General features: G+C 43.1%; 1 protein-coding gene across 1 annotated transcript in view; it reads right to left on the bottom strand.

Annotated features, from left to right (window-relative positions):
- LOC148517063 (tubulin epsilon and delta complex protein 1-like) overlaps positions 1 to 12234 on the bottom strand; it is a 93696-nt gene that overhangs the window by 64695 nt on the left and 16767 nt on the right. The window contains exons 3-4 of the mRNA XM_088479168.1: positions 5345 to 5441; positions 1450 to 1652 (exon numbers count right to left, since the gene is read on the bottom strand). Of these exons, the coding sequence (XP_088335294.1) occupies positions 1450 to 1652; positions 5345 to 5441 (300 nt within the window). The remainder of the gene's footprint in view (positions 1 to 1449; positions 1653 to 5344; positions 5442 to 12234) is intronic.

The raw sequence follows: 12234 nt of genomic DNA, 5'->3' as shown, positions 1-12234 counted from the left end.
CCCCTTTGTAGCTGAGGCTTCTCTCCCCACTGTGCAGATTGTAGTTTTCGGTTTTTCAGGCTGGTCACAATCCAACATCAATATCAGCAATTTGTTTATGAAATACGCAAACAAATTAAACCTTATTTTGAGAAGACTTTTGAATTTCACAAAATACCATTTATTTGCTTATACTTCCCATCACGGGAAAGAGAATCTACCTAAACTGTTTTATTCATTTTTTAATTGCAAGAAAGTAAACTAAAAGCAAACGTGTGTGGAATATTTTTTCATTCATGTTTTGGCTTCAGTCTAATATTTTAAAACAACAATAAGCACTTTTCTGTACATTGTTTTTTATAGTAAAATCTAAGATTGAAAATGATAATGCATATCTCAATAAGAATGCCTCTGAGTCTATTGAAGACAGGATGGGGGAGATCTGGGCATTATAACCCCTTTATGTCTGGCTTATTGTCTGGTGTTCATGAAGGCAATTCAAAGGAAGGTGCAAGTATGGGGGAGATCAAGCACTTTTAGCACAACTCATGCCCTGCCTCTTCTAGTGTTCCTGTAGTGTAGGGTGTTATTGTCGTGTGATCAAATGAGGGGAAACAGAGTGTCCAGGTACCAGGATGGGGGAGATCTGGGCATTATAACCCCTTTATGTCTGGACTTGTTAACGCTTATTGTCTGGTGTTCATGAAGGCAATTCAAAGGAAGGTTGTGCCCGGCGCCGGATGTTTTACTCGGGCGCTGTCGGAATTCACTTGGCTGCTTCCTCCTTCCTCCTTAATTTCTATGCGTTTCAGACCATCTAGGTCCTTTCTCAAGAAAGGACCTAGATGGTCTGAAACGCGTAGGAGGAAGGAGGAAGCAGCCAAGTGAATTCTGACAGCGCCCGAGTACACCATCCGGCGCCGGACGTCATCAACTTGCGCCGCGGCACAGCCGACTGCCCGCAACAAGTCCCCGCCAAAGAAGCAGAAGGAAACCCCTGACGGAGGCAATTTCAAAGAAGATCGGCGGTAAGGTAGGGACAGTTAGCACGGGCACAGGCGGACCACCACCCGGACCAGGCTATGACCTTCCTCCTAATTAGTCACATAAGACTATAAACATCAATGTTACGTTTTATATGTTTATTATGCTTAACTGATTCACATAGCGCTCTTTCCTATTCTTACATTTAATTCACTACCCCATCCCCCAGCATATATTTTTCTGTTGTAAAGGGATGAGCACCAGCATAATGATGACATGATTGCCTACTGGCAGTAACTACAGGTTGAAGTACTGAAAGTAGAATTTTGACTGCTTTGTACTCCTTCAGCTCTGAAGACAAGTGGCACTCATCCTGCGTACTTCTGGGCTATATGCGGATTCCCAGTCGTCCTTAGCACTGAAGGGTTAAAGTTGTTCATATCACCAACTGAGCCAAACATTTACAGATATTTGAAAAGTACATACCATGCAAATTGTAACATGATCGCCCACTTTCACGCTGTTCTTTTCCAACACTATTTCAAGTATCTTCACTCTGCATAAGAGCCAAGAGAAGGCCAGAAGTATTTCCCTGCTGCCCTCTTCACCACTATGGGGGAGAGCATAGAAAGCCGATCTGCCGTAGCCTTGGGTCTGCAGCACACACTTTACATACTGAACTTTATTAGCTGTAAAACAAACACAGTGCCCTTAGCATCACATCTACATATTTGTAAACATTATTTCCCACATTTCATATTTAGTAATGTTTGTGGTCCTGAAACTTAATTTCTGTTCATTATTTTTTTTTCTGCCTTTTAGAAGCACAAATCAGACAACTCTGTTTCCCCCAGCACCATTCCATGTATAAAATACTGACTTTTGGCAACTATACTGCAATTCAGTTCAGCAAAATGCTGAATAGCCCCGGGAGTGAGCTCCCGAAGATATTCAATTCAGCACGCTGTTAGGTTGGAGAATGCGGGTTCTCACGACTTAACCTTGGTGTTTAGTTGTGAGAGCCTGCATTTTCCGACTAAAGTGCCAGCCGCGATGCACTAAGCCAGCAAACAGCGGCACGGACAGCACTTTTGTCAGATTTCTCCTCGCACCTCCAGGAGGGTACAAGAAGAAATCCTTTAGTCAGACCAAACATCGCACTGAACTGAATAGCTCCATGGAGCTCCCTCCTGGGACTATTCATCATCTCTTTGAATTGAATCACAGCCAATAGATGAGATACAATTCATTCTGAGGTTTGTTATGTGTGACTACGCACATTGCAGATAACTACAATAGGGTGCAAGCAAAAGTGTGCAAGGTTTTCTTGCTGTGTGGTATTGGTGTACGAGGATCCAACTGGACCTTGCTGCTAATCGAATCTCCCACTATGACTCATCCACCTCTGGATTGTATCAATAATGAAACAAAATGTTCTGCATGCAGATAGTAGCAAAGATAGATCTAGTTTATACCGTGTTTCCCCAATAATAAGACACTGTCATATTTTTTTTTTTGGTCAAAAAAACACCATAGGGCTTATTTTCGGGGTAGGTCTTATTTTAATTAACATTGACAGCAGTGCCCCTTATGCAGGCCTCCTTTTAGAAGTGCCCCTTATGCAGGCCCCCCCCGTAGCAGTGTCCCTTATGCAGCCTCCCTTGTACGGTAGCAGTGCCGCTTATGCAGGCCCCCCCCTGTAGCAGTGTCCCTTATGCAGCCTTATTGCAGTGCAAGCCCCCCTGTAATTGATCCCCCACCCACCAGTACAGTACGGTACTTACCTGACTCGATGCCGTCCGGGATGTCCTTCTCACTTGCTCGCTGACTGGATCTAACATGATCCAGCAGGTGCGGCCGCACAGGATCCTCAGCGTGCGGGTGACATCATGACGTCACCCGCGCACTGCATGACTGGGAACGCTGGTCTATGAAGTGTTCCCAGCTCAAAATGGGACTTTGGTAGGTCTTATTTTCGGGGTAGGGCTTATTTTGGACCGGGTTACAAAAGTATGGGTAGGGCTTATTTTCGGGGTAGGCCTTATTATCGGGGAAACGCGGTAGTGAAAAAAGAAGCCGCATAGAAACTCTTATGCCTACACACTAGACGATGTGCTCACAATGCAATATCGTAAGCAATTTCCCTTGAACTCTCCCCTGCAGCTCTGACTAAAGATCTTGCACAAAATCTATCTATTGCACTAAATCGTGTATGACATTGGCAGATCTTACCTGCAACAGGCAAGATCTGAAGATGCGATGTACGACCAACAGGTACGCACACATCGTGATCGTGAGTGGACACTTACGATTTGGACATATTTTACCCAATTTGTCGTTCCCATGGGTCGAAATTGGGCAAATCGTGTAAAATCGTCTAGTGTGTAGGCACCTTTAGGAGATTCAATTAAAAGTGAGGTTCAGTCGCAAACTTGCACGATGTGTGGCTTCGCGAATTGCAGGTAATTACAGGTGGGAATACCTCGCTAGGTTTTTCTCGCATCTATGTGGTGTGAGTAAACCAAGCAGGCTTATCCTACCAGTGAACTCCGGTTGAACTTCCAACTGAATTTCATAACAATCATATAATAAGCTTCAACGGAATTACTGCTTTCAATTTTATTATGCACTGTATGTTATGTCCTCTTATCAGCACTTGATTTTATTATATAGAATATCCTTAACATTAGCTTTTTTATTTTCATCTTTACTATAGTACTTTTTGAGACATCTTTGTTTTTTCTCCTCTACAGAGTATTTCTATTGGAGTGTGTGGCCTGTGCATTCCCTCTGTGCCTTTTACCTTTCTTCTCTATTGTTATACATCTTTGGTTGTGGATAATGTTGTTACTGGTTGATGTCCAGGAACGTCAGTGTTGTCATCATAACATGGCATGTGATGAGCAAGTATAGGAAAAAAACAGAAGTGTTTGGAGACTGTAGATATATCTGCCCCCATGTCCCCAGTTATACAACACTTATCCAATTAGGTGCGAATTGCAAGTTTGTTTCTTGAAACTCAGAGACTTCGCACTAATGCGCGCTCCTGAGAACTCGCGGTACTCACAGCAGGGGTGCGAATTGACTGCCAAATGAGATGTGAGAAGTGCATAAAAAAGTGGGAAGACCATCCTGGACCCCCAAGATTGATTTCGTTAGCAGGACCATATAGAAGGCTGGTTTTTCAATGTTGTCAAATGGCTAATTTGTGCTTTTTTTTTTAGAAAAAAAAAAAAATGCAAAAAAAATTATAAAAAGCAAACTTTTTTTTGTTTTATCTCAAATAAATTAAATGAAAATGCAAAAAAAAAAAAAGTAGGAAAATAGGCGATTTTGGGGTACTTTAAGGGTACCTTGAAAAATTGTAAAAACAAAACAAAAAGCTTTTTTTTTCCCCCAATTAAAAAAATATTGTAATTACATTTTGGGGGCCTAAACTAACGAAAAAGTAGATTTTGGGGTAATTTGAGGAATTTTTTTACCCCCCAAAATTACATGTAATTATTGGACTAATTAAGCTAATTGGAGACTTCCAAATGCCTAATTAGTAATTAGGGGGGGGGTTGTCCAAAGGGTTCAGCACAATGTCCCGTCATTTTAACCTTAAAATAAAGATTTATCCCTTCCATCTCTCACCCTTAGGGAGTCGCGAATGGAAAAATGCTAATTCAGTCTCACTGGTTCATTGAGAGTTGCTTATTGAGATTGCAAATTTGCTGTGCGAATTAGAAGGGAAAATAGCAACTCGCAATCCGCACCTAATTGGATTGACCCCTTAGATGTCAAAGTATTGTCAGATTTTAGCCTCAACCAGCAATAACTTCTCTCCATGGCAGAATTGTTGAGAATTTGCCAGCAATATTCTTTTCTATGTATAGCCACTCGGCCTTGCAAGATGGCCTCCTTCTGTCTGCTGACAGAAAAGGATATTTCAATGAGGACATTGTACTTTGCTCCTTTCAATGGGCAGGCTGCCACACCTCAGCATCAGGGACAACTGTACAAGCAACTTTACCTCTGCTCAATGCATTTTGGATCACTTATCAAATTAATCTATGCAGTCGTGTGAGGCGGCTTGTTGCATTTGTTTGCGACCAAGACACATTTTTGGGAGAAAAAGACGGGACCTGCGTGCAGAGAAGATCTGTTTGGTGCGACTGCAGTAATAGTATATATGAGGACACATCTGTACTACAGTAGAAACAGTACAGCTACTGTTTTAATTTTCTACTTTTCCTTTATTTTTGGGGCAAAAGACGCTCGGAGCAAGCCTACTTGCACAAGACCTGGCGGCTATCTCGCGCCGTATGGTGTATTGAGGATAGGTGTATGAAGACATCTGTAATTACAAACAAATTATAATTCAGGGGGTAAAACATACCAGTTATATTGTTATCAGGAGCTGAAGTTGATAAATGTTCTTCGCCTGGATAGATTTGCTTTAAAAAGCAGTACAGTAGTTTCCAAAAGTCGAGGGTCTAAGAAAGAAAAAAATATTATATACAAATATAAATGTCCTAGAATAGAGGGCACTCACCAATGTGGTACATCAAGACACACAGATATCAGCAAAAGCAACAGCTCTTGGAGCCATTTTAAGACAGTAACATTTTCCTAGAAAGAAAAAAGTTCCCCCTTTTCAGCAGGACAATGATCCCAAGCATGAGGCCAAAGCAATTCTGACGTAGCTGAACAAACAGGAGAATTCTATATAATGACCAAGTCAGTGTCTAGGTCTCAATCCAGCTGAGAATCTGTGACACTATTTGAAAATTGCAGTCCGTAAATGTCATCCAGCCATCCTTAACAACCTGGGGCAAATATTCAATTAATGGGCAAAAAGTCCCTACCAAATCTGGGAGAAATTTACCCCATGCTGTTATTGCAGTAAAAGGTGGTGCCACCAATTATTAGCCTGCAGGGGTTGAATATTTATGCAAGCAACATTTCAGGTTTTTGTTTTTTTGTAAACAAAATCTGCAAATAATGAATTAAGAGTTTGAACATTTACTTGAAAAGCCTTCTGTTTCGCAATATAAATACTGTCTGGAACAATCTGTGCAAGTGTCATTTATAATACAGATATGTGTTGATTGGTGTTTTTGGGGTGTTGAATACTTCTGAGATAGACAGATGGCAATTCAATTAAATGTGAGGTGAATAGCACTGGGAACTTGGGGCCTGATTCAGACCCGCTCGTGAGCGCGGCTCCGTCGTGCGCATGCGCGAGACCAGAATAACAACGGCCAAGCCGTCGCTATGTGTCTCGCACCAAAGGGGGCGTGCTGTCGATGGTGAGTGACAGCACGCCCCCTTTGGTGGGCGTGCCGGGGGCGTGGCTGCCCAGACGGAGGCGTTCCCATGCGAACGCCTACCTTCTGGGGCCGGCCCCACTGACATCACTAGTGATGTCAGTGGGAGTGCTTTTGGCTCTGATAGAGCCAAAAGCACTCCAGGGCTTGCGGCAACGAGACCCTACCGCAAGGGTCTCGTCGCAAGCCCAATGGTCGCGATGGTCTTGACCATCATTTTGGCCGCTCGCTATAGCTGTGGGTGGTTACCCACAGCAATGCGAGCGGCCAGGAGGCTGCTCTTAAATTCAGAGGGACGGCCCTGATTCAGAGCGAGAGCTCTGTCAGAGCGTCCGGCTCTGAATCAGGGCCTTGGTCCCAGAGCTTTTCAATTCACTGTGCTGTTTAGTCAGACTATAACAACTTAAAATTATTATTATTACATGTTATTTATAGGGCGCCACAAGAGGTCCGCAGCGCCGTACATACAGTAAAGGGTACACAGAACATTACAGTACAATACAGTAACCAACTTATAAAGAGAGCACAAGTAACAATTAGCAACACAATTCTCCATACACAATACAGCTAGGAAGGTGAAGGCTGTCATAGAAGTGCTAGAGAAGAAGGCTGTGAGACAGTGGGGAGGAGGACCCTGCTCCTAGGAGCTTACAATCTAGGGAATGAGTGAGAACAAATTAAGAGAATGAGTGAGAACCGGCATTTTCCGACTAAAGTGCTGGCCACGAGACGGTTAGTGCAGCGCTAAGCCGCCAAAGAGCCTCGTGGCTGGCACATTAGTCAGATTTCTGCTCGCAGAGAAATCCTTTAGTCGGGCTAACAGCATGCTGAATTGAATAGCTCCAGGAACTCCTTCCCGGCGCTATCAAGAGCGCGCTTAATTGAGTCGCCCCCAAAGATAGATTGCCCACTCCGGCCTAACCAGCTTTTCTTTCAGACAAGCAATGATATTTTTCCAATACCAACACATGGACATTGGCAGTAGACAGCTGTACTGGGATGTGGTGGATGAACTGTGGAAGATTACACTAATAGACCTGAGATATGTAACCTATTGGGACAAACTTTTACTGGTCATAAAACTTAATCATTTATATTAAGACATTAGACATACATAGGAGTGCAACCCAGTGGTTTCAGCCCATTTTACAAATTCTGAAACTACCCTGTGTCACAATGTTGGGCACCAATAGTCAAGTGACGGAGAGTGTACCCAGGGTTAACCGGGAAGGTCTCCCACACAAATCGGCACTTACCAGGCTACTGTCAGCTAATTACCATGTACTGTAAAAGTATGGACACATTTTGCAGCAGCAAGGCAAATATAAAGAATACTTAAGTTTATAACTACAACAATATAAAACGTGATATAACACTTATAAGCAAAGATTACCTTAATCACACTGCAGTTCTTGCAACAATACATGCATACAGGTCGAGTATTAAGTCTCCTAGTAGCCAAACCGGGGGTTATCCACTGCCGGCTTGATCCGGGCTGACAAGGCCTTTTCCCTCTGACCGTCAGCAGTCATATTATCCAGCATAGAAGGCAGGGGTAGAAGGTAATGGAATATCAAGGTGGCGTTACCTTGTGATGAATAGCTCAACTTTTCAGTGCTTGTTAAATTAAGTCTCTTTGCAGTCCCCATAGCGGGTTATAGGGTCTGTGGCTAAGGGCGACATGAGAAGGATCTGCGATTCTCTGAGGTAGCCCTCTTGATGAATATGAGGAAGCAGTGACAATCCATTTGGAAAAAAAAAGGGGTTTTCATCGTTTCATAAATTGACTCCTCAGTCACAGGCGAGCAATTTATGGAACTGCTCCCATATGAGCAAGCTATACGCTCTTTACCCAAGTTCTTCCTGCCACAGAGCCTCCAGAGGCTATTTAGCCTGCACAGAACCAGTGGTTTCCACAATCTCGTATAAGAGCATCGGTATTTACTAACACTGTAACTTGTGCTCTGTCATCTGTTTTTTATGTTGGGAGTGTTTAATAACACTTAGCCTCACTATTATTAAAATAATGGGCAGCACAACAGCCTGCCCTGAGCCTTCCCCACTGCAGTGTCTCACGGGTGGTAAAAGTTAAGGTGACCAATCACTGCCGGGTGAATAGACACTGTGCGCATGCTCGTGGCATCTATTCACCATTAGGAGAGAGCTTGGGGGAGAGCCAGCACCTCCGTAAGTGCTGGGCATGCCCCCAAGTGTGACATATTGAAGGCCTAGCGGGAACACTATATTATATTACAGATGGGGTAAGGGACAGCACTCAGTGTTCAGTCCAAGGGTGCAGAGTCCAAAGTCTTATTCAAATGCACACTCACTTTTTCCATCAGATAAAAAAGCAGATAAAGACCAGCACTCACATTTACTGTACATGATTAAGTATTTATTCACAAAGCCATCACCACTTAGACATGCATAGTTACAGCAGCAGCTGCAGAACCCCGACACACACACACACACACACACACACACACACACACTCTATAACCCCTTCACCACCAGGTCATCAAACCTTCAACGCCAGGTACAGCCAGTCCTTGTAGACTGCAAAGTGACAGAGTGAGCTGGTTCCCTGGCAACAGTTCTGGTGCAGTCCCAACCTCATTGGCAGCTGTTATCTACTGTGGTTAGATTAATTGTCAGGAGCTGATGTCCTTCGGGAACTCTACCAGCAGTGGCTCCACTATGTCCGAGTATACAAACCTCACATAATGGCGCTTCTAAAGAAAAGCCTGGTCACTGGGGAATAGTATTAGGAAGGCACTGTTACAGGTGTTTAACCCCTGTAATACAGAGTATAGATTATTATCATCATCTTTTATTCATATACAGATCCTTTACAGATCAGCTGCACATCTAGGAAGCTATCGGCAGTGACATGACACAGAGCTTATTGCTACTGTGGAACAGGCTGTATCCTTCTTGAAGGGTCCTTTCCTGTGTGGCTGTAGCTCTTTCTCACGCCTGTCGAAGCTGAATAATTGGCTGAGACAAGTTCAGTTTAAAATGTAATCGCGACGACGCCATTTTGCGACTGGCCTCAAGACACCATCTTGTGAATGGCAGCAAGACTCCATTTTAGAAAAGAAAGCTTACACAAGCGCCATTTTGTCAAAAATACATAGTACACAATCCACAGGGCAAAATTGCTAAAAGTAGCAATTTTGCTACTCACAACGCAAAGTTGCTAAAAAGTAGCACGAACAGCTTTTTCACAATCTTCCCCAAACACCTACCGACGGTGTTTAGCAGACATAAAATAACTTTGCAACACATTAAAATCACCACAAACATATTTGAGCAGTAGCAAAGTAGTGGTGTTTTCCCCCGGCATTCACATTAACACATACGCGATGTAGAAAAAAGTAGCAAATTAGTGGTGTTTTCCCTGCACTTCATGTTAAACATAGGACAACGCAAAATAGCTATTTAGACGCACAGCCAGCTTTTTAGTGATCTTTCCCAAACCCATACTGGCATGCTCACACACATACACAGAAGCCTTTCCAACTTAGTGCTGGTCGCTAAGTGCCCCACAGACCCTCAAACGCACAACACAATTTAATGTAATTTCTCCCCGCATACACATTTAAAAGCAATGGTCCCGCAGCACGAAAGGAATGATTATTATTTGGTTTAATCGCAATGTCAGCATATGAAGAAATGAATGTTTTCTGTAACTATGGTTTAGTAAATGGCAAATGGACCGTGATTGGTGCCGTACTGATCTACTCTTTTCCCACAGCGTTCCGGTGGCATCGGTGAGGAGATCAGAACATGCGGCTATGAAATATGAATGATAGAGAGAATAACTCCTTGAAATGTTGTATGCCATAGTTTAGACTAGATTTATTATGCAGCGGGAAAGTGGACACAATCAGGCTGTTAGAGGCTGGTTTGAGTCTTTGCACTGACCTATGAATTGTACCGTAACGGAAGAAGCAAGAAGAGGAACCAATGAGAACCTGCCAACGTAGTCTATTGTATTGCTTATCCCAGTACGGGTATATATGTGAGTGCTCTGAAACGAGATGCCAGTCTGCGGTGGTCCTGTTATGCTGTTTCGACGAAGGTTTCATTACTGATGCCGGTATCTGGTCCCAGAGCGCACGCGTATGTATTGACTGTACCTTATGACCTAAATGTTTGTGCAATTTAGTTTGCGCTCATTGTTAGATCATAGCGTGGTAACATCTGTACTTTTACCTGAATAATAATCTTTAGCGCGTTGGACCGCTATTCCACTGTCTTAGAGTCTTATTAATGGTATATTTAAAACATAGCGCTAATTAGCGACACCTTATGGTTTTAGGAGGTATAGGCAGGTTTGGTCTTAGAGGTTCTAGGCAGGTGAATCTTAGAGGTTTATAGGCAGGAATGTACTAAAGGTTCAGTTGCACGATTCAACACGCCCTATGCAGTTTTAATGCAAAACAGTGAAATCATATGGTGTACATAGTAATAAATACACTTGGGCATAAAAACATTGGGAAAACCCAAATAGCGGGATCGCGGCATGAATTACCTTTATTTGAACATGCCTTTTCCATCTCCCCCTGTAACCTGGCTCTGGGGACTATGGGAAGCTGTAGTTCTTATAATAGATACATTAAGATACCCAGTATGGCACAGACTCCATCTGGCAACATTTAAGAACTGTCAAGGCATACAACTTGAAGACATCCATAACAGGTAATGCATCCTCAGTATTCAGGAGAGGATACCAGCGGGCTAAACTTTTGTTTCTTTGATGCCCAACACCCTCCTCTTGCGCAGAGTATTCAATTTGTACTGTACGGTGCTTTACAAAACATTATGCTGCAATATCCAGATTGCAGCCCAGGGAGGTGCAGCTCTAGGAGAGTTGACTCTGCACCTACTACATCAATGTAAAAGTGTATATCAGTGTTACCTTTTCTATTAGTGGATGTAATAGTGGAGACTGACAAACTCTAGTGCAACCATTGATTTGAAAAAAAAAAAAAAGGTTACCATACTGTACAAATGAAATCTTTACATCATATAAATCTTTATTCTAATGGCCCCCATACACGGTGCGATTCAAAGTTGGTAAGATGTGTTGTACGATTGCCCTTGAAATTCTTCATAAGATGTGGGCAAATGGTGTACGATTGATCGTTACGATCATAGGATAAGATGCATAGAAGTGTATCACTTTGTACACAAAAGATCGTAGATCTCTCTGCAAAACCATCTGATCTGCGATCCAACTAGAGGACGGTGAGGACGCGCATCGGGGTCGCAGAACACACAATAAACACCTATTTTCATACGATTGGTCTGTCCAAACAGTCGAAACTGTCCATATCGGGTAAAAAATCGTTCCGTGTATGGGCACCCTATGATAGCTGCCAACTGTTTCTAATTTCCAAGGACAGTCCCAGGTTGTAAAGATTTGTCCCTGGATATTTCAATATTGATCAGCTGCACAGCACAGATCCTGATATGTTATATACTGAATGTTGTTTCCACTATCCATTCTTATACTCAGCGATTTATTATTTAATATAAATTTGCAGTTACAAGACACAGCCATCGCATCAACTACGTGACCATGGGACATCTGGGTAACCCTCAGGTTATGCAGAATGTCTGGGAAAATCACACTGCCGGGGACAGTGAAGCCAACGCCGCTGTTTTCTGGAATGCTCCATGTCGCCGCCCCCAAACGCCTGCAGCATGTCAGTCATGCTGTGACATTTGGGGCACTGCGAGCAACATCACAGCCTCAGACCTGCACATGTGCAGTGCGGCTTGGGTTTAAGTACATCTCTGAATGAGGTCCACAGTGCAGAATCTCTGGTACACCCCTCCCAATAAATATTAAGGCACTTGCAAGGATTTAAATAGTATAATTTGCCCAAAGGATATCATTTTTCGGATGATTTGCTCAATAATAGGTTATATGATGTGGGACATGCATGGT

This window comes from Taudactylus pleione, unplaced genomic scaffold (assembly GCF_031769625.1).
Source record: "Taudactylus pleione unplaced genomic scaffold, aTauple2 ptg000227l, whole genome shotgun sequence".
NCBI classification, from domain to species: Eukaryota; Metazoa; Chordata; class Amphibia; order Anura; family Myobatrachidae; genus Taudactylus; species Taudactylus pleione.
This window is presented reverse-complemented; position numbering and strand designations above follow the sequence as displayed.